Source organism: Sorex fumeus, unplaced genomic scaffold (genome assembly GCF_029834395.1).
Source record: "Sorex fumeus unplaced genomic scaffold, SorFum_2.1 ptg000030l, whole genome shotgun sequence".
Taxonomy (NCBI): domain Eukaryota; kingdom Metazoa; phylum Chordata; class Mammalia; order Eulipotyphla; family Soricidae; genus Sorex; species Sorex fumeus.
In genome coordinates, this window is record NW_026606087.1 from 17,085,956 (window position 1) to 17,106,087 (window position 20,132).

Sequence of the window (20,132 nt, forward strand, 5' to 3'; positions counted from 1 at the left end):
CCAAAAAAATATGAGTGTTGGGGCTGGGGGGAAGAAAGAAAAGAGAAAAAGGAAAAAAAATAGGGCTGGGGACATAATTCAAAGGGCTGAGACATAATTCGTAGTGGCCAGGCCAGGCTCAAATGTGTGATACACTTGGTCCCCTAAACACTGCCAGAAGTGACCATCGAGCACACAGCTGGGAGTAACCCCCAACGCATCCAAATGTGGCCCTAAAACCACAATGAAAAAGAAAAGAAGAATAACCAAACTCAGTCAAGTTCTTGACTATCAGAGAAAGTAAGGGAGGGGAAATTAGTGACATGGGAACAAAAAGATACAAATTTCTAATTAGAAGGAAAATAATAATGTTGGTCTAGCATATAGTTAACACTGACCCGGGACAGTAAAAGAAAACTGTTAAGAGATTAAATTCTAGGGCTGGAGCAACAGCACAGTGGGTAGGGCATTTACCTTGCACGTGGCCAACCCGGGTTCGATTCCCAGCATCCCATATGGTCCCCTGAGCACCACCAGGGGTAATCCCTGAGCGCAGAGCCAGGAGTAACCCCTGTGCATCGCCAGGTGTGACCCAAAAAAGCAAAAAAAAAAAAAGAGAGAGATTAAATTCTAAGGGTTCAGACCACTGGGCCCATGCTACGGGGCTTGTGGGAACCGATAGGTTTGGGGCTCAAGCTCAGGGCCTCTACCCTGAGTGCAGAGCCAGGAGTAAGCCCTGAGCACCATTGGGTGTGGCCCCCAAACAAAATAAAACAAACTTAGGGCCTTGACACACGCTCTAGCACAGAGTCCTATCTTAGCACTGCTTGGGTTTTGGTTGCATCTTCCCCCTTCCTCTGTTGTTGTTTTCTTTTGTTTTGTTTTGTTTTTTATTGCTTCTACATCTACATAGGATGGATGTTAGTTTGTTTCTCCCATTTTTTGTTTTGGGGCCACACCAGTCGGTGCCCAGGGCCTACTCCTGGCTCTGCACCAGGACTGGGGAACCAAGAAGGATGCGGGGGGCTTGAACCCAGGCTGACTGCATGCTAAGCAAGCACCTTTCCTGCTGACTATCTCTCTGCTCCCCCCCCCCCCCATGGATGCTATCCAAATCGACTGCAGTAATCATTCCACAAGATACCATTAAGCCCCGCACCTGAAACGTCTCAACAGTCAGATATGCCCGTTACTTCCCAGTAAAATTGGAAACATTTAAAATAAAAAATAAAGCCCCTGAGGTTAAGAACAATGGGGGAAACAAGGTGGGGGACGGAGAGAGGAACTAAGCACAGACAAAGCTTGATGACTTTTGAATTCGGGTGACATCGGGATGTGGCAAGTTTACTGTATTGTTCTCTCTGCCATTGTGTGTGTTGAAAATATTCCATAGGAAAAAAAAATGTTCCTCTCTCCTGACCTCACACACTTCTCCCCAGCAGCCGCGCCCCTCCTCTGCACCCCTTCAGGGCCAAACGTCTCCAAAGGGCCGACTCGGCTCCAACCTCGCCTCCTCCCCCACACCCACCAGGCCCTCCGACTTCTGGCCTGGCCCTGTCCCAGCCATGGTTCTTGAGGTGTGTGCTCCGTGGGGTCTTTTCTCTCCCCCCTCCCCCCGAAACACTCTGTACCCTTGGTTCCTAATCCTATCTCTTGCTCCCCTTCCCCACCTCTTCGGCCCCAGCCTCCAACAATGGAGCATCCAGGGCTCGATGCTCAGTCCCCACCTTCCCCTGGTCACTTGCCAACTCATCTCTCCCAATGTCATCCCAGTCAGGCCTGTGACCCAGTTGACAGCTACTGTCCACGGGCATCAACCTGCACGACCTGCACAACCTGCACGACCCACGTCCTAAACAAGCCCCTGTCTCTGCCTGCTGGCCCTGCCCTGTCCTGCGCCGACCCTGCCCTGGTGGTCACCGTCATCATCACCACCATCATCGTGGTCGTGGTCATCGTCACCTGTGTCAATCACTCCTCTGCCACCATCCCTTGCTGCCCAGGTCTCCGAGTATGTTTGGAGCGTACTCTGTGCACCGCCACCCCCGATCTGCAGGCTGCTGGGGTCTCCTCCCGGCCCCCTGCTCAGCCCCCACATGCCCTGCACCAGGTCTATCTTTCATTCCCTCTGGGCCTGCCCCTCTGCCACCGCCCACACCCAGCGGGCCTTTGCCCTTCGCGTCTCAGCTCATTCCATGAGGGGACACAGGAGCCGTGCCGTGGTGCATGGCAGACTCCTGGCAGACTCAGGTCACCCGGCCTCATCGCTATCGCACGTCTGACGCCCCCCAACGTCGCCTCACTGGCTGGCCGGGAGCAGCCTCAGGGCACGCACTCGGGGCCGCGAGGGTGAGTGTGCACGTCATCTGCTTGTGAACGTGTCACACCCTCCCCGTCACATCCGTGCTCCCTCAGCATCCCCGGGGCACACGGGGTCTCACGCACAGGACACACACCGCGGCACCCCACCCCCCATCTCTTGTTCCCCGTGTGCCAGGTCTCCCGGGGATCCCAGGGCTGAAGCCCAGGTGCGGTGCCAATGTAGCTGGGGTCTCCGCCTCACCCTCAAGCGCTGGGCTCCCCCCAGGACCCCCTGCCCCGCCCTGCCCTGCCGGGCGCCATCGCCAGAGCCGCTGGCCCATGTCAAGGCTGTTTCCTGTTGTGCTGAGAGGCCTCGGCCACTGCTGTTCCTTCAAGGATTTCCGGTTGTCAGGGCCCCAGGCGGAGCCGGCCCAGTGTGGGAGACCCAGCCCGTGGCTCAGGAGCCGCCAGCAGGAACCCCAGGGCCGCTGCCCCCCTTCCTTCTGTCGGGCCCTTGGGATTCCCCCTGATACACATGCATGCAGCCCGGGCCTGCGCTGTGCAGGCTCCACGGCCCGCCTGCTCCCGGGGGCTCCGGCCTGCCCTCCCCAGGACGGGCCCGCTGGGCACCGGCCTGCGCTTGTCACAGGGCCTGTGGCATCCAGGAGTGCCAGGATGGGCAGGCAGGCTTGGGGGGCGCTGAATGCAGCTGCCGGCAGCCAGGGGAGACCGAGGGGTGAGGAGGGACAGCAGGGGACAGCAGGTGCCCTAGAGGACTGGGCCCTGGAGAAGCCCAGGAAAGAGGAGGGAAATCCTGCCGGGGGGTGTGGGGGGGGGTGCAGGAGCACAGGAAGGATCCGGGGCAGGAGCAGAGTCGCAGGCCCTGCGCCCCCAGACCGGCACTCAGATTGCAGCAGTGAATGCAGGGAGGGGAGCCAGGCAGACTCCTGACCCCGCCAGGGCACGGGGGAGGGGGAGCTGCCCAACCTCCCTCCCTCCTGCCCCGGGCCAGCCCGCAGGAAGGACACGGCGAGGCCAACACACGCTCCCCACACGGCCTGAGATAAATATTTCCCGGGAAACGGAACTTGTTCTCTCAGTGTTTACAGCCAAGGGCCAGGCAGGGCGGTGGGGGAGGGCCACAGAGGTACCTCGGGCCCAGGGCCTGGAGCACCAGCCCACACCGCCCAGAGCACTGGCCCAGAGCACTAGCCCAGAGTACTAGCCCAGAGTACTAGCCCATACTGCCCAGAGCACTGCCCAGAGCACTGGCCCAGAGCACCAGCCCACACCGCCCAGAGCACTGGCCCAGAGCACTAGCCCACACTGCCCAGAGCACTAACCCACACTGCCCAGAGAACTAGCCCAGAGCACTAGCTCACACTGCCCAGAGCACTAGCCCAGAGCACTAGCCCAGAGTACTAGCCCATACTGCCCAGAGCACTGCCCAGAGCACTGGCCCAGAGCACCAGCCCACACCACCCAGAGCACTGGCCCAGAGCACTAACCCAGAGCACTAGCCCAGAGTACTAGCCCATACTGCCCAGAGCACTGCTCAGAGCACTGGCCCAGAGCACTGGCCCACACTGCCCAGAGCACTAGCCCACACTGCCCAGAGCACTAAACCAGAGGACTAGCCCAGAGCACTAGCCCACACTGCCCAGAGCACTAGCCCAGAGTACTAGCCCATACTGCCCAGAGCACTGCCTAGAGCACTAGCCCAGAGCACTGGCCCACACTGCCCAGAGCCCTGGCCCAGCATGGCCCCTCTCACCGCTGCTGCACACAGGTGTCCCTGGCTCTCTGTGCGCCCGTCCAGGTGTCAGCCCCTGTCCGTAACAGGTCCTGCTTCAGACGAGAACTCCTGGGTGGCAGGATTTGCAACTGCCCATCTCCTGCTTGTCCTGTCAGTCAGGGTGGGGGGCAGATGGAGGGACGGCCAGCCGGAGAGACAGCTGAGACAGCTCCCCAGTCTGCACACAGCAGGCCCGCTGCCCAACAGGTGGGCACAGACAGATGGCAGGGCCGCAGGGCCCCACGGATGCCAGGTGCTCGGGCCAAGCTGTCGGCAGCAGCGCCCAGCCGCGGGGCAGTGTGAGGCCAGCAGATGCAGCGAGGGTCCCTGATGTCAGAGGCCACGCTGTGCTGCTGCGCGCCCTTCTGCCTCCGATGCCTCCGGCCCGGCCCCCTGGAGACCAGGGTCAGCCTGCCACCCCCCTGATGCCTCACGCATGCATTCTTCCCAAGACCCTCCTCCCAGCACCAACCTGGCCCCACCCATTGGCCACCAGCTCCCATGCCCACCCCAGGTGCCAAGAACCAGCCTCCCCCCAGCTCAGGACAGATATGTCTCTGGAGTCTGTGAGATCAGCCCAGAGTCTTCCCCACTCCCACCCCTGCGTCCTGCCCTCTTCTCTGGGTGGAGCCTTTCATTATTTGTTTCAGTTTGGGGTCCATACCCAGCTGTGCTCAGGGATTACTTCCGGTGGGACCATTATGTGGTGCCAGGGATCAGCCCAGGCGAGCTGCATGCAAGGCAAGGCAAGAGCCCTACCCACTGTGCTATCTTTCCTGCCCCTGATCAGGGCCTCTATCTGCTGGTCCCCACTGGGGATGGTGTTGGTCACCCTTAGGATGTGACCAGAGAGACCAGAAGACTCTCCAGCAGATCAAAGGTCCCACTCCATCTTTCCAAGTTTCCAGGGTGTCTCTTCCAGGAAGTCTCCCAGAGTGTGCCCCCATCCAGCTTTCTTAAAACTACCCTGACCCCTTCAGTCATGCTCACCATATCAAAAAGTGTTTGCTGAGCACCTACTATGCTACACCTGTGCCAGGCTCCATGTGGATTGCAAAGAGACTCGACTTTGGTTCCTATGGCCCTGGTGTGTCCTACCACATCTGGGGAGCAGGCAACAGAACCGCATGGGCTGACTAGTTACCGGGCCATACGCTGGGAGAAGCCTGGGGACTGTGTGCCCAGAAAGGGGATAGACATGAGCAGTTGCCTCAGAAGGGCTGGCGTCAGAGGTGACAACTGGCCTGGGGCTGGCAAAGGGAGTGGGTGCCAGAGAGCGTGGGGTCAGGGCCAGGAAGAGCCCGTGTCCTAGGGAGCTGGCACTGCCGTGCAGGGGTGAGGGGCAGACCTGAAGGGCCCAGGAGGCTGGGAGCGCCGCAACAGCGCTGCTGCCCCTTATTCCCTGGGAGCAGCCCCTCATCTTCCTGTCCCCAATCAGGATCTCTATCTGCTGGCAGCGCTGCAGCCACTTATCCCCAGAGAAGCCAGCCCCGGGCAGCCCCGGTGCAGGTTTCGTGTGGGTACCTGTGCCCTTGTCTGCACTGGCTCACTCCCAGCCCAGCTAGAGTGCCCGGACCCCTGGGAGTCAGCACCCAGAGGGCACCCACCGGCACAGACTTGCACGGTCGGCCCCACATCTGTGAGCAGAGCAGCCTGGCCCTGAAGGAGGCTTCCAAGCTGAGTCTGTGCAGCTCCACCAGAAGGCTGGCTGGAGACCAGAGTGCCTGTGTGAGGGCATGTGCGCACGCATGTGTGTGTGTGCATGTGTGCATGTCTGAGTACAGGCCTGCATGTGTGCCCATATGTATGTGTGAGAGCATGTGTGTACATGCCTGCCTGCACTGCACATGTGTGCATGCATGAGTGCACTGTGCACGCATGTGTGTGCATGTGTGAGTGCATGTGTGTGCAGGCCTAATGTGTGTGAGAGCATGCCTACCTGCATCCCTGCATTGCACATGTGCACATGCTTGTGTGAGTATGTGTGTGTGCATGTGTGTGCAGGCCTACATGTGTGAGAGCATGCTTGCCTGCAAGCCTGCATTGCACATGTGTACATGCATGAGTGAGTACATGTGTGAGTTATCGTGTGTGCATGTGTGTGCAGGCCTACATGTGTGTGAGAGCATGCATACCTGCATGCCTACATTGCACATATGTATATGCATGTGTGTGCATGTGTGTGTGCAAGCCTACATGTGTGTGAGAGCATGCATATGTGCGTGCCTGCATCGCATGCATGTGTGTGTGCATGTGTGACAGATGCCTACCAGGAGAGGACCAGTGCCAGCAGCTCTCCCTCCTCTCTGCTGTCCTACAGGCCAGTCCGGGCCATGCTCACAGCCCGCCTGGGACCTGTCCAGCCCTGACCGCCCTGTGGCTCCTAGAGCTGACCAGCCCTGGACTCCGGGACAGGTCCCCTGCCCGTGTCCCTCCTCACATACGCTGTCCTGCCCCGTGTCCCAAAGAGCGATCAGATGGAGCTTTCTGGCAGGCGAGAAAGCGGAGGCCCAGGTTCACAAGGAGGAGCTGGCTAAGACCCTTTCCTCCAAAGCAGGGGCGCCCAGGGCAGCCCTGCTGCATCTCTCCGCAGGTGACACTGCACTGCCTGCCAGCCCTTCAGTGGGACTCTCTCCCCTCCTCCCCTCCAGATGCCCCCCCCCAAGTCTGGAAGCCTCTAGGACAGAGGTCTCCAAACTGATCCAACCTGCACCCGCTTTATAGAAGAAAAATCTCTTGGTGCCTCCCTTGTGCATTCCTTTAAGGTAACAAACAGGAAGCCCCCACCTTTGCCCCACCACCACCTAGCCCCCCTCCCCAGGCTACTACCAGCCCTGCCTGGATCATTCCAGTTCTTGTCCACCCCCCCTCCCCACAACCCCTCACCCAGGGCAGCAGACCACCCACTTTGGGAAACAACTGCCCTCCAGTATCTCCCTGCTCCAGTCCTACCCACTCAACCTCCAGGAAACCCCACTGAACCCTGAAACACAGCAGCTCTCCGGGAAGATGGGCAGACCCCTGGGGACTTAGGGGTGGCCCAGGATTAGGGGCCAGGGAGGAGCTGAAGATCTCATGGCCTAAAACTTTCAGCTGAGGGAGGAGGCAGCAAGGCGCTGACCCAGAGGGAAGGTGGGGAAAGAAGAGAAAGAGGGGAGCACAAGCGTAGGGGGGGGGGGGCCAGGAGCAGGAGAACTTGACCTTGGGCTGCTTGATGAAGGCCCAGGCCAGGGCTTTGTGGCTGAGACTTAAGCCAGGAGCCGAGGCCCAGAGCCCCTCAGCAGGGGTCCAGCTGCTCCAAAACCCTCTCCCTGGGGAGGGGAGGCAGACCCAGCCGTTGCTGGCTCCCAGATGGCCATCTGTCCCCGCTAGGGAGGAGCCCCACCCCACCGGGAATGCCAGGGCAATAAATGAAGACCTGCTAGGTCCTGCCCCGCCCTCCCTCCCCCCAGCCCAGTGCCGGCCCTGTGTATGTGGGCGTCTTCCTTCCCCGCTCTGGCCCAAGGGTGCAGAAAGTGGCTCGGGTGCCAGACGCATCTGGAACACGCTCTCAGCTCGGCCCCACTTCACTCACTGCGAGTCCCACTGGGCCTCGGTCCCCAAATGCCGGAGGACACCAGCCTCTCGTGGGTGCACAGGGAGGCGGGAGGAGGTTGGGGGGCGTGGAGGGAAGGGGCATGGGTCCAAACCCTTCTTCACACCTGCTCCAGTCACACCACTCTGTCGGTCCGTCTGTCTCACATGCACACAAACAGCATCCTTTTCTCCTTTTTTTTTGTGGGGGGCACACCTGGCAGTGCTCAGGGCTTACTCCTGACTCTGCACTCAGCAATTACTCCTGGTGGTGATTACTTACGGGATGCTGGGGATGGAACCAGGGTCGGCCACATGCAAGGCAAGCGCCCCACCTGCTGTGCTATCATTCTGGCCCCCCCAAACACCGTCTTTGTGCACACTCCTCACGATCTCCAGCCCACCCCCTTCCTGCTGCTGGAGGCCCATCCAAGTTCCGAGCACTGCTTGGAGGCACTCTGCAGGCATGTCGGGGCTGAAGGCAGCACCCCCCAAAATCTAGGAAACACACCCTCTGAGCCTGCGTCCGCGAGTGAGGATGACCAAGGCACCCTCTGGACACCAGGGAGACGGTCCATAAGCATGGGCCCTGGCACCACATGGCCCACAGGCAGAGCATCACTCGGGGAAAGCCCTACCCCCCACGCCAGCATCCAGGCCACATCAGGTGGTGGCCTCCCCACCACCCCTAACAACAGACCAGGCAGAGTCGGGTCCTGGAGCCAAAACAGAGTAAGGGGTGTCGGCAGCAAAGTCCCCATGGAGCAGAAGAGTTCAGAGCAGGGAGCAGGGAGGGCTTCCTGGAGGAGGAGAGGCTAGAGCAGAGCCCAGAAGGACAACTCAGGAAAGAGGTTCCAAGGAGAGGTTCTGGGCAGTCAGGCAGGGTGACGGGGAGCACAGGAGAGGGTCGAGCACAGGACGGGATCAAGTTGTTACAGGCTCGAGGCAGCCACTGGGAGCCCTGGGAGCAGACGGCCAGGGAGCACGCTGGGAAGGAGTGCTCAGGGCGGAGGAGCGCAGGGGAGAGGAGAGGGGGCCCGGGGGGCTGCGGAGGGGTTCTGCAGGAGGAACAGGGGGAGGGAGGGCAAAGGGGCCTGGTGTGGGCTGGGATTCAGCTCTAGCCTCCCGGCCTCCCGGGGGTGGGGGCCATGCTCAGACTGCCCCCGAGTCTGCGCCCCCACCCCCCATGCCCACCCGGCCCCCCACCCTGAACTCTCACCTCCAGGCGGCCATCTCTACTCCTAGAGTTCACTGGCTCTCTGCCAAGGAAGTCCGGGCCGGCTGCAGAGACAAGAAGGTAGGGGGCTGAGGCAGGCCCGCTCGCTTCCTCCCTTCCCGCCCATACCACACCCCCAGCAGGTCCCAGGCTTCTTGTGTCCCACCCCCCCCCCCGCCCCATCACCCCCCACCCCACACACACACACACACAAAGAGCAAAGGCCACCTCCTCCAGGAAGCCTGCCTGTTGCACCCTGCTCTCTCTGCACACTCCCTCCTTATGGCGTGCAAACAACCTGGTGTTTACCCTCTTCCGAGGCCCTCTCCTCCACTTCTGTATCTCTTCAAGAGACCTCACTTAGGCCGTTCACTTCCCCCATCCTAGAAAACGAGGGTGTGTGTGTTTGGGGGGGGGGATCTATCAAGGCCCCGCTCAGTCATGGTGCTGGGCTCTCGGCCGGGTTCCTATAAAGGGGATCCTTGTGTGCATCCTGCCTGCCTCCCGGTCCTCAGCTCCCGCAGGACCCCCAGCCCAGCAGCACCCACCGCTGTGGGCACGGGAAGCCGGCAGAGGTAGCCGGAAGCCCTCTCTGTTCCTAGGGCACCCCGGACCCCGGCTCCCCGCCCCCAAGCCCGTCCCCCTCAGGTCGGCCACCCCTCCCCGCCCCCAGCCCCCCACACAGGCGCACCCAGCTCGGACAGGCACAGGCGGCAGGATATTCTGAGCCTGGCTCCATGCCCATCAGCTGCTGGCCGCCATGCCAGCCTGGCGCGGACGCAGGGGCTGATTTGATTTGGCAGCGTTGGAAGCGGGTGGTGGGGAGTGGGGGTGGGATGCGACTCTCTTGCCCGCTGCTAGGAAATAAACAGTCTCGGGCACTGGGGACTTCGGGCAGCGCGCAGGCGGCCAGCAGTGTCTGGGTTCCCGGCTGGGCGCACCCCCCTCGCTCACCCTACCCTGGACTCCTGCCCGTGCCCGCGGGGGCCACGGGGTCGGGAGAGGATGGCTGGACAGCACCTGGCGCGTACATGCCGATGTCTGGCAGGCCACGTGTCACTGTGCGCTGGTGTCATTACCCTGCTCAGCCTGGCCTGCAGCTGGGCCCGCATGCCACGGCTGGGGTGTCTGCAAGTGGCTATCTCCCGGGGGGACTCAGGCCTATAGCATGGACCCTGAGTGCGTGCAGGGCCCCGCCGTGGACACTGGTTCCCTCCTGCTCCTTCCCTCTGTGCCGTGGCCCCGCTGACCGAGAGTCCGGACAGGATATGACGCGGGTGCAGATAAGTACCTGACCCCGGGGCTGTCCCTTCTGTCCCAGGGCTGTCCCTCCTCACCCCACCACCCAGCCTGGGTTTTTCCTTTCCTGCCTCCAGCGGGACCACCCGCTGCCTGGCCCTGGGGGGCAGTCCCCCCCTTTCACGATTTTTTTCCAGCTGCTCCTCGGGTCTCTCCACCACCTGCTGGAATGTGGGGTGCATGAAGAGAGGGACTCCCCCGTCCAAGCCAGCCTCCCTGTGAACCACTGACCACACTCGGTCCGCTCACCCCTCCCAGAGACCCCAGACTCAACCACCCCATAATATCTGCCAGCACCTGAGGGGATCGCGGGCGCTGACCCTCGGCGAGAGCAGGAGCCCAGGCCCGGACGATGCCCGCGGCCGGCGGCCAGCATCAGGGCAGGGCGGAGCGCGGAGGGGGAGACGCTGTGTCTCATCTGTCACCGCCTCTCATTGTCCGTTGCCCTCTGGGGACCTCCTGGCTCGCCCGCCCGTCACAGGATGCCAAGCCCCTCCTGGTCTGGTGCTGGAGGAGGTGACACTCCAGGAGGGCTCCGGGACTCGGGTCACGGCAGATGGAGTCGGCCACAGAGGCCCAGGGTTGGGGGCAACTGTGTGTCTGTGCCCCGGCAGGGCACTGCCTGGTGAACACTGGGCGTGAAGCAACTCCTCTGCTCCATGACCCAGGGCAGCTGTGCTCGGGATGGGGACAGAGGCTGTGGGTGGTGAAGCAGAAGGGGCCACAGGACTGACCACAGAGCCCAGGTGCCCAGCAAAGGTGGCGGATGGAGGGCAAGGGTGGAAAGTGACGGGGGTGGGGTGGAGGGGGTGGGTGGGGGGTGTGAGGTAGACGCGGATTGGGGTGTGGATTTTGGTGATGGGCTGGGGGAGCGGGCTGGGGTGTGGGTGGTGGGTGTAGGTGGGGGTGGGGAGAGGCGTGCACCCTCCCCTCGCCCTGCGGTCCTGGAGAGAGCAGAGAAGAGGTCTGTCCCCCAGGGCTCGGGAGAAAGGGGGACCTTTCAGGCAGGGGGAGCCCTGTGACCCCTCGCCCCAGGCTTTGTGGCTACTGGGATGGGCCTCTGACTTCCAGGGACACCCCTGGAGCACAGTAGCTTGTCCCCATCAGGAGAGTTTGTCCCGTTGACCCTGCTGGGAGCCCCAGGAGAGTTCAAGGGTGCCACAGGCAAAAACCCTGTCAATGAGGGGCCAGGCCCCAAGACTGGAGGCCAGCAGGTGGCAGGCAGGGAGAGGGCACAGGAGACACGGGCTGAGTTCCTGTGTCTCCTCCTTTGTCCCCACGTGCCCCCCTGGCCCAGCTCCCACCCTTGGCACCTCAGCAGGGGGCAAATAAGCAGCCTCGGGCAGGCTGGCAAGGAGGGCACCTGCTCAGCCGGGTCCCAGGCCTTCTCGTCTGACACCCCCCTTCCCTCAGCCCTTCCCACTGCCGCCTGGTTCAAGCAGGGTCCTGCCCCCCTCTGCTGCACACACCAGCCAGGGGTGCTGAGCACTCCAGCGGGGCCCGTCCATCCCTCCGCCTGCCGGGCTCCTGCCCAGTGAGCGGGGCTCGTCCACGCGTTTCCGAGTCCATGCAGGAAGCGCTCACGTCCTGTTTTCCCCCTCAGGCCAGGCTTCGGGGGAAGGAGGGGTGAGCTGAGCAGGCAGCACTCTTCCCTGGAAGCAGGGGACCCTGCCAGGAGCCCCCGGGGCGTGTCCTGGCCCCTCTCCCACTCCCCGCTGTGGCACGGGGGGGGGGGGGGGGGGGGGCGACTCGTATTCCCCACGATCTGTCTCCATTGCCTCTCGTTATGTTTTTAATAACCGAACACTGACATTAACAAGGCAGGTGGCTGCAGCTCTTCCCAGCAGCTCCATTTAGAATCATTGAATCATCAAACCATCAAATCCTAGAATCCTGGATTCACAGAATGTCCGTGTCTTTGGCTGCTGATGCCTCGGCATCTTAAAGTCACAGACTGTCGGAATCACGGCACCCGCCCCGCCCCCCAGGCCCTCACACACGGACCCCAGCACAACACCCTGTCCCGGGGGCTCCAGCGTCGTCTCTGGAAACACGGACTGCAAGTTCCCCCTTTGCGAGGCGAGAAAGTGCGGCCCCAGGAAGGGCCCTGTGCAAGAAGCCCGAGTGTGGGATCCAGCCTTCCCACCCCCGGCCTGTGAGCTGGGCGCCCTGGTGAGCGGAAATGGAGCGACCCTGAGAAACACCCGTGTTCACAGGGGGGTCATGCTGCTCTTTTCACTTTGGTCACTTCCCTCACTGTCCCTCCCCTACTCCTCCTGCCCCAGCTCTCCAACTCTCACCCTCACCACTACAACTTCCTCATCTCGGTGCCCACCCCCGCAACGGAGGCCTGCATAGGTGGTGTGTGTGTGTGTGTGTGTGTGTGTATGTGTGTGTGTGTGTGTGTGTGCGCACGCGTATATGTGTGCCTGTGTATGCGTGTGTGTGCATGTGTATGTATGCCTATGCACCCATGTGTGTGTGCACGTTTGTATTTGGTTGGATGTGTGTGTCTCCGTGTGTGTGTGTGTGTGTGCGCGCACGTGCATGCAGGGACCGACTTCTACACAGTGAGGACACAGTACCAAACACCTTGCCAGCCTGCCACAAGAGGCCACAAATGGGGCAGGGGCTGGCATGGGGGTGGTGCCCCAGCAACAGGACACCCAGGCGAGAGGGAGGCGGCTACCAGTGTGGCGGGAAGGGCTAGGGCCTCTGACTGATACTAGGATCATCATGTCTGCTGAGCATTTTCATAAATTTACATTTTAACTCATTTTGGAATGTGCGCAACGTGCTTTTTTTTCCCCAGTGAATTTTATTAAAGATCACATTTCACAGATTGTTTTCATTTTTGAATCCTGAAGACTGCCCAGAGCAGAGCCTGAGTCTCCTTACTCCCTAGTCCCTGTTACAGAGGAAACTGCAGTGGGCTGGGGGCTGGGGGTGGCCTGTGGCACTGCTGGCCTGTTATCCTGTTGGGGACCCCCAGGAGGCCTTCCTGAGACCTGGGGCCCTCGTCTTGACTCCCCCGCATGGCTGTCTGGGCGGTCAGCAGCATCCTCTCCCTCCTCCCCTACAGCAGGCAGGCACCCCTGCCCCATCCTGGCCCACCTACCTCATCACCCTTGCCAGGTCCACCAGCCTCCTAGGGGGCTTCTTCGCAGACAGAGCCCTGCAGACAGTGGCCCTGAGCCCACTCACCTGTGGGGCCAGTCCACGCTTTGCCCAGCCTCTAAACCCTGTGCCATCTGGCCTGGCCAGCCTGTTCCCTTGATGCAGCACCTCCTGCCCACCCCCGATCCATCCCCCGCAATTCAACCACCCCCACCAGGATCCAGAGCCCACCCCGGGGGCTCACACCAGAAGCACCAGCCCCCCTCCCTCTGCCTGTGCCCAGCTGCTCACATAGTTGCCCCATCTCCTCCCTCCATCCAGTCTCTCCTTCTGCTTCAGCTCTTAGCCCTCTGTTCAGAGATGTTTCACCCGGGAGCTCCCGAACTTAACCCTCCATCCGCTCTGAAACGCAGTCCCTGCTCTGCCCAGCTCGGCCCCCGGCCACGCTCTCCCACCATTTTCTGTATTGTCCAACAGTCCGAGCACCCCCCCCATCATCCCCACCTGCCACAGCCAACTGGGGGGTTGGTAAATCATTCCTTAAGGGGAGGCATACCAGGGGTGCTGCTTAGGGCTTACTCAGGGATCACTCCTGGCAGAGCTTGGGGGACCAGATGGGATGCCAGGGATCCAACCCAGGTCCTTCACGTACAAGGCAAGTGCCCTCCCTGCTGTACTGTCACTCCGTCCCCTCGGTCCCTTCTTGTCTTGGGGACAAGGAGATGGGAGAGGAGAAGACGGAGTGAAGCTCGGGCAGGACGGGGAGCCCGCTGTACCCATTGTGGGCCAGGCCGGGTAAGTGCTGGCAGGGAGCAGGCCCCCAGCAGGAGCTGGGAAGCGTTTCCTGTCTCCTTGCCAGGGGGGTCATTAATAATGGTTTCCCCGCCACAGGCAGCGAGGAGGCCAGCCAGGGAGCAGCGCGGTGCTGGGGCCGGAGCACAGCCCAGCCTCCGGGAGCCAGCCCTGCCACCTCGCTTTCACGCCATCTGACCTCGGGGTCCTGGTCGTGTTGATAAAAGGAAGGTCTAGAGAGAGAGAGTGTGGCCCAGGGAAGACAGTCCCCAGGCTGAGCTTCTGCGTTCCATGAGGGAGGCTCGGGGGCAACCCCAGCTGCACATAATCCCCCGAGCATGAAGCAGGGAGTAGCCACCGGATGTAGTCCCAAATCCCCCCCCCACCACAAATAAATGAACTAAAGCAAAAGATCAATACTGCAGTGGGTAGGGTATCTGCCTGCATGCAGCCACCCCAGGTTCAATCTCCAGCCCCCTCTATGGTTCCCTGAGCCCCAACAGGAGTGATCCCTGAGCACAGAGTCAGGAGTCCGCCTTGAGTACTACCAGGTGCATTCAAAAAACTAACAAACAAACACACAAACAAAAGACCTGGCAACCCTACATCCTCTCCACTTGCTTAGATGCCACCGACCCTCTGGAGTTAGGGACAACGGTGCAGATCTGAGCATCTGGAGCGAGAAAGCCCAGGCGGAGGCCTGTCGGCTCTCAGAGGAGGTGGACTTGTGGCACAAGCTCACAGATCAGGTGGGACATCATATAGCGGGGGACGGGGCGGGGGGGGGGGCGTCACACAGCAGGAGGGAGAGCCATCTGCCCAGGACCTGGGCCGGAAGACACCGCTGGGAGCATCCCAGGAAACCTGTTTGCCCATGGCTACGACCCCACACTCAAAACAGTGCCAGGGCCTCGTTGGTGCTCACGGGTGGCTTTCAGACCATGGAATGTGCTCATCTGCCGAATGAGACATTTCTGAAAGGACATGGAATTTGAAAAGGGCTGTCTCAGAGATGGCAATGGTGGCGACAAGAAGGACACTAATCCCAGTCAAAGATAGCAAGATGGGAAAAGGGAATAAGGGTGGAGAGGGTGGGCCGAGGCCACGCGGCACTGCTGGGGAAGAAACAGCTCCCCCCCACCCGGACCCCTGTCTCCACTGGGGCCAGAATCCTCCACAGTCTCAGGCCCACCAAACCCCCTCTCCCCTCCTTCAACACCCAGCTCAACACCCAGATGATTCACTCTCCAGAGAACCTTCTGGAACATGAAGCTGAGGCAGCCGGCTCAAGCCCCATGCCCAGCCTGTGAGTCTGTGCCTTCAGACCTCAGTCCAGGCTCCTGGCTGGGAGGCCACCCACCTGCTAAGGTCAACTTCCCGATTTGTTTAGAGTATGTGACCTGGTGCCTCCCCAAGATGAGAGGGTCCCCAAGGGGCAAGCGGGCCTCTGTGAGGACAGGCTCTGTCCTCGCCCCATCAGCTCAGGACACCCAGGTAGAGCCGGGCTTAGTGTCTGCAGCCCAGGGGGGCTCTCCAGGGGGCACAGAGAAGGGGGACTAGCCAGTCTGCAGAAGGGGGCACGGCTGACATCTAGCAGCCCTGCGGGAGCTGGGAGCCGAGAAGGACACTGGGCGACTCATGGGACAAGAAACATGGTTGTTGGGGCTGGCGTGACAGTCTAGCAGGTAGGGCACTCACTTGCCTTGCATGCGGCTGACCTGGGTTCCATCCCTGGCATCCCATCTGTTACCCTGAGCACCGCCAGAAGCATTTCCTGAGTATAGAGCCAGGAGAAATCCCAGCGCATCACTGGGTATGTCACCACCCCCCCCCAAAAAAAAACAACAATAAAACAATGAAACAAACAGAACCACATGGTTGGCAAATGCACCCAACTCCCAGCCCAACCCAGATGGCTCTAGCACAGAAAAGGGGCCCACTGGGTACCACCCTAGACCCCTCCCCTCTGTGGACCACTGGGTGACAACAAACATAGTGACCCTGGGACATGTGCATCCTCTCCCCACCCCCGCCAAGCCCCGGCCCCCCGACACGAGACAGGCTGGAAGGAAAAGAACAAAGGTTCCTGGTTCACGACATCACCCGCCGCCCGCCTGTCCAGGGACTGCGCCGCCGGAAACGCCAGACAAAGGCCTTGGTCAAAGCAAGGGAGATGAAGGGCAAAGGGGAGAGTGGCCCAGGCCCGAGGGGTCACGGGAGAACGTCACTGGGCATCTCTGGGGACCTGACTGGAAGTGAAACAAGGACAGGAGGGCCACGGAGTCCTGCCAGCAAACACGTGGCCCTAGGCTACGTCGATGGGACAAGCCAGCTGTATCCCCTCACCCCCCCATCACATACCTCATTCCTCTCCCCTCTCGCCTCCGGAACAAACTCTCTCACCCCTGTGGCACATTCCCCGGGCCCCAGCTAGTGCTCACCCGACACGCACCCTGAACTCACAGGCAGACCCTCAGCCAACACCCACACACAAGAAGGATCACACAATCCACATTCAAACAAAAAAGTCACCCGGATCATCACACACCCAGCCCGCACCACACTCACACCCGCCTCCCACCAGGGACCCGCACATTCCACACTCACATCCCGGCTGCAGACGCACGCAGCTGATGTCATTCAACACAGGCGCGCACACACACATACACACAAACACACACACACACACACACACACACGCACAGGCGTGCGCCACCCAGACACAGAGGCACAGACTGAGGAGAGACTGTGCTCAGCGAACATCACACCGAGATGTCACACGCTGGTGGCACATTCTGTCCCCTTCCCCCACGCAGGCGCGCACACACTTGGAAGCGCAGTTCCTGGCTCCGGGCCCCCCGCGGCCACCTCGGACACCCCCGCCACCGCACATCTCGGAGCCGCTGACTTAGGTGGAGAGGGCTCCCCTCACCCCCACTCCCCGTGGCCAAGACATCCCACGGAAGCTTTCGTCAGCCCCCTCTAGTGCCGCTTTCCCAGTAACACAAGCAGCCAAGAACACACAACCACACACACAGTCCCCCGAGCAAGCTGGCCCAGCACAACCACACAGGTTGCCTACACACATGACACTCCACACGCCTCGCAGCCTTTCCAGCAGCCCCTTCGCCGCGCTCCCCCCACGGGTCCCCCCAAACCCTTCTGCTCTCAGTGATAAGGCCCCACTCTGTGACACAACACACAGCATACGCCCAGCAGATGCCACCTACCCCGTCCTCACAGACACACACCCCACACTCCCCCACCACGGACACCGCCCCGCAGGTGACAGAAGCTGGTTGCTGTCTAACCCCCCCACCCCTGAAGCCCCGGTCCAGAGCAGCACAGCAGACAGAGATGAGGGGCTTTGCCCTATGTCCCCCATCTTACGGGGGGCGCGATCCCCACGCGCCTCTAACCTGCGCCCCGCTCCCGGTTAACCCTTTAACTAGCACCCAGATGGTGCCCTGCCTGCGGGCACCAACCCGCCCCTCTGAGCCTGCCTCTGTCCAGGCCAGCGCACAGGCAGGGGTGAGGGGAAGGGAAAGACCCTGCAACAAAATTAGAAACCTCGATGAGAGAGTGGTGGGCAAGTGGGCAAGAGTCCAAACGAGAGAGATGGATGGACAGACGCACAGATAGACGGACAGACAGAGAAGCCAAGCAATAAAGTGAGACCCCCCGCCCCCCAACACACACACCCAGAGAAACAGAGGGAAAGACAAGATGAGAGAAGATTCGGGACCTTTCGGCCGGAGGGAGGAAGAGAAGGTGGGAGGTGAATGGGGGTCCTGCAGGGAACCGGACGGGGTGGAGGGGCGTCTGGGCTGAAATCCCAGGAGCGGGGGCTTCCCCAGCTAGGGGAGGGGTCCCCACTGCCGAAGCCGGGGAGAGTGGGGCCCTTGGGGCCGGCGAGGGCGCGCTCCGGTGCTCGGCCAGAGGGGGGGCCCCCCTACCTGCAAGCTGTCGGCGCATGGCTGCGGCGGCGGCGGCGGCGGCTCGTCCGGCTTGAGGAAGACCTGCTGGCCCCGCCTGAGGAATTGGACAACAGCGATGAGGATGTGGTGCAGCACCAGGACCATGCTCGCAGCCGCCCGCCCGTCCGCCCGCCGCTCCGGCCGCCGCGCGCGGTCAGCGCGTCCGCAGCCGCTCCGCCGGGTCCGCGGGAGAGTGGCCGGCCCCGCCCCTGCCCGCCCAGGCCCCGCCCCTCCCGCCCGGGCCCCGCCCCAGACCCGCCCGGGCCCCGCCCAGACCAGCCCGGGCCCCGCCCCTCTCCGCCCAGGCCCCGCCCCCGGCCCGCGGCCGCCGACTCGCACCGCTCCTCCGGGACCCCGAGGCTCCCACCCCACCTGCTCTCACTCCATCCTCTCGCCCCTCTCCAGTGTCCTCCAGCTGCTCCTCTTCCCGGAGTCCCGCCAGGTAGCCCCCTCGTCACTCCTGTCGCTAACTAACCTCGCAGGGGGCCCTCTCGGCTCTGCTCACGACCCTCATTGCCGGTGCCCACCGTGCCCTCTTAGTCCTGGGGCCGCGCTTCTAAGAGCCTGCGGGCAGAGACCAGCCCCGGGCGCGGGTGGGGCTGGGCACCGGCGGGGAAAGAGGGAGGCCGGGCCCGCTGAGATGACGCGGGGAGCCCTGGATTCGCTCCTCTACGCGGAGTTTTTTGTTTTTTGTTTTTTTTTTAAGAGGGTGGGTGTGGAAGTCGGGGAAGTTCTGCGAGGTCGCGCCGGGACGGACAGTTGCTGGGGTCAGTTGCTAAAACGCGCAGCTGGCACGTGCGCGCCGGCCCCCCGGGCGCTGCCGGACGGGCTGCCGCTCCCGCCTGCAGGCAGGAGCCCCGGGCCCGCCGCGCTGGCCGGCAGCCGCGAGCGCGAGTGCCCGGGGGGCGCCGGCGGGGCAGGCCAGGGCCCCGGGGCGCAGCACCGCGGGCGGACCCGCGCCCCGCGCGCAGTTCTCCGCAGAGCCGCCTCGGGCTCGGGCTCCTGCGGCAGCCGTGACGCTCCTGCGCCCCCTGCTGTCCGCACACCGCAGCGCGCCGCGACCCTGTTTGCGGTCGGCCTGGCCTTGGGGGGCTGGCGTGAGGGTCCCGGGGATGAACTCGGGGGTCCTGGCGCCCCCCCGCAGGCCCTCAGGCTTGGCCAGGCGTGCTAAGAGTCACGGGAGGCGTCTGAACGGGAGGGAGAGCTCGCGTGGGTCCAGGCTGGAGACCTGCTGCGTGACCTTGGCTAGATTCTCTTCAAATTTCTGGGCCTCAGTTTCCCCTCTCCCACCCAGAACTGCGGAAGAGCCCAACCCTACGACGTGGGAGGGCAGCCAGGGACTCTGACACAGTCTTGCCGTGTGTACGTACCCTACATTCATCCCACTGTCCTGGGAAGGAGGGCTTTCTTTCTTTCTCTCTCTCTCTCTCTCTCTCTCTCTCTCTCTCTCTCTCTCTCTCTCTCTCTCTCTCTCTCTCTCTCCTCTCTCTATCCCTCTCTATCACCTATCACTCTCCTCTCTCTGTCTCTCCCTCTATCCTTTTCTCTCCCTCTCTCTCCCTCTATCTCTGTCTCTCTCTGTCCCTGTCTGTCTCTCTGTCTCTGTTCTTCCCTCTCTGTCTCTGTCCCTCTCTGTCTCTCTATCTCTGTCTATCCCTCTCTCTCTCTCCCTCTTCTCCCTGTCTCTGTCTCTCTCTCCCTCTCTCCTATCTCTGCTTTTCCCTCTCTCCCTCTCCTCTATTTCTCTCTCCCTCTTTTTCTCTCCCTCTATCTCTGTCTCTGTCCCTCTGTCTCTATATCTGTCTCTGTCCCTCTCTGTCTCTCTCCCCCTTTTTCTCCCCCCCCCCGTCTCTTTGTCTCTGACTCCCTCTGTCCCTCGGTCCCTCTATCTCTCCCCCTCTGTCTCTGTCTCTCTATCTCTGTCTGTCTCTCTCCCTCTAACCCCCAGTGTGACTCAGTGGGCCCCTCTCCTCCCAGCATCCCCACCACCAGGCTGATTCATCTGGGTGCTTTCTCCTTGGGGAATGACTTCCTCAACATTGAGTCACCCAGCCCAGCTCTGGACACAGTCCAGGCACCTGGC

At 61.8% G+C, this 20,132-nt stretch overlaps 1 protein-coding gene across 1 annotated transcript in view; it reads right to left on the bottom strand.

The window, feature by feature from the left end:
* PDE2A (phosphodiesterase 2A) overlaps positions 1–20,132 on the bottom strand; it is a 94,769-nt gene that overhangs the window by 49,908 nt on the left and 24,729 nt on the right. Inside the window, exon 2 of the mRNA XM_056115989.1 lies at positions 18,029–18,104. Within this exon, the coding sequence (XP_055971964.1) occupies positions 18,029–18,104 (76 nt within the window). The remainder of the gene's footprint in view (positions 1–18,028; positions 18,105–20,132) is intronic.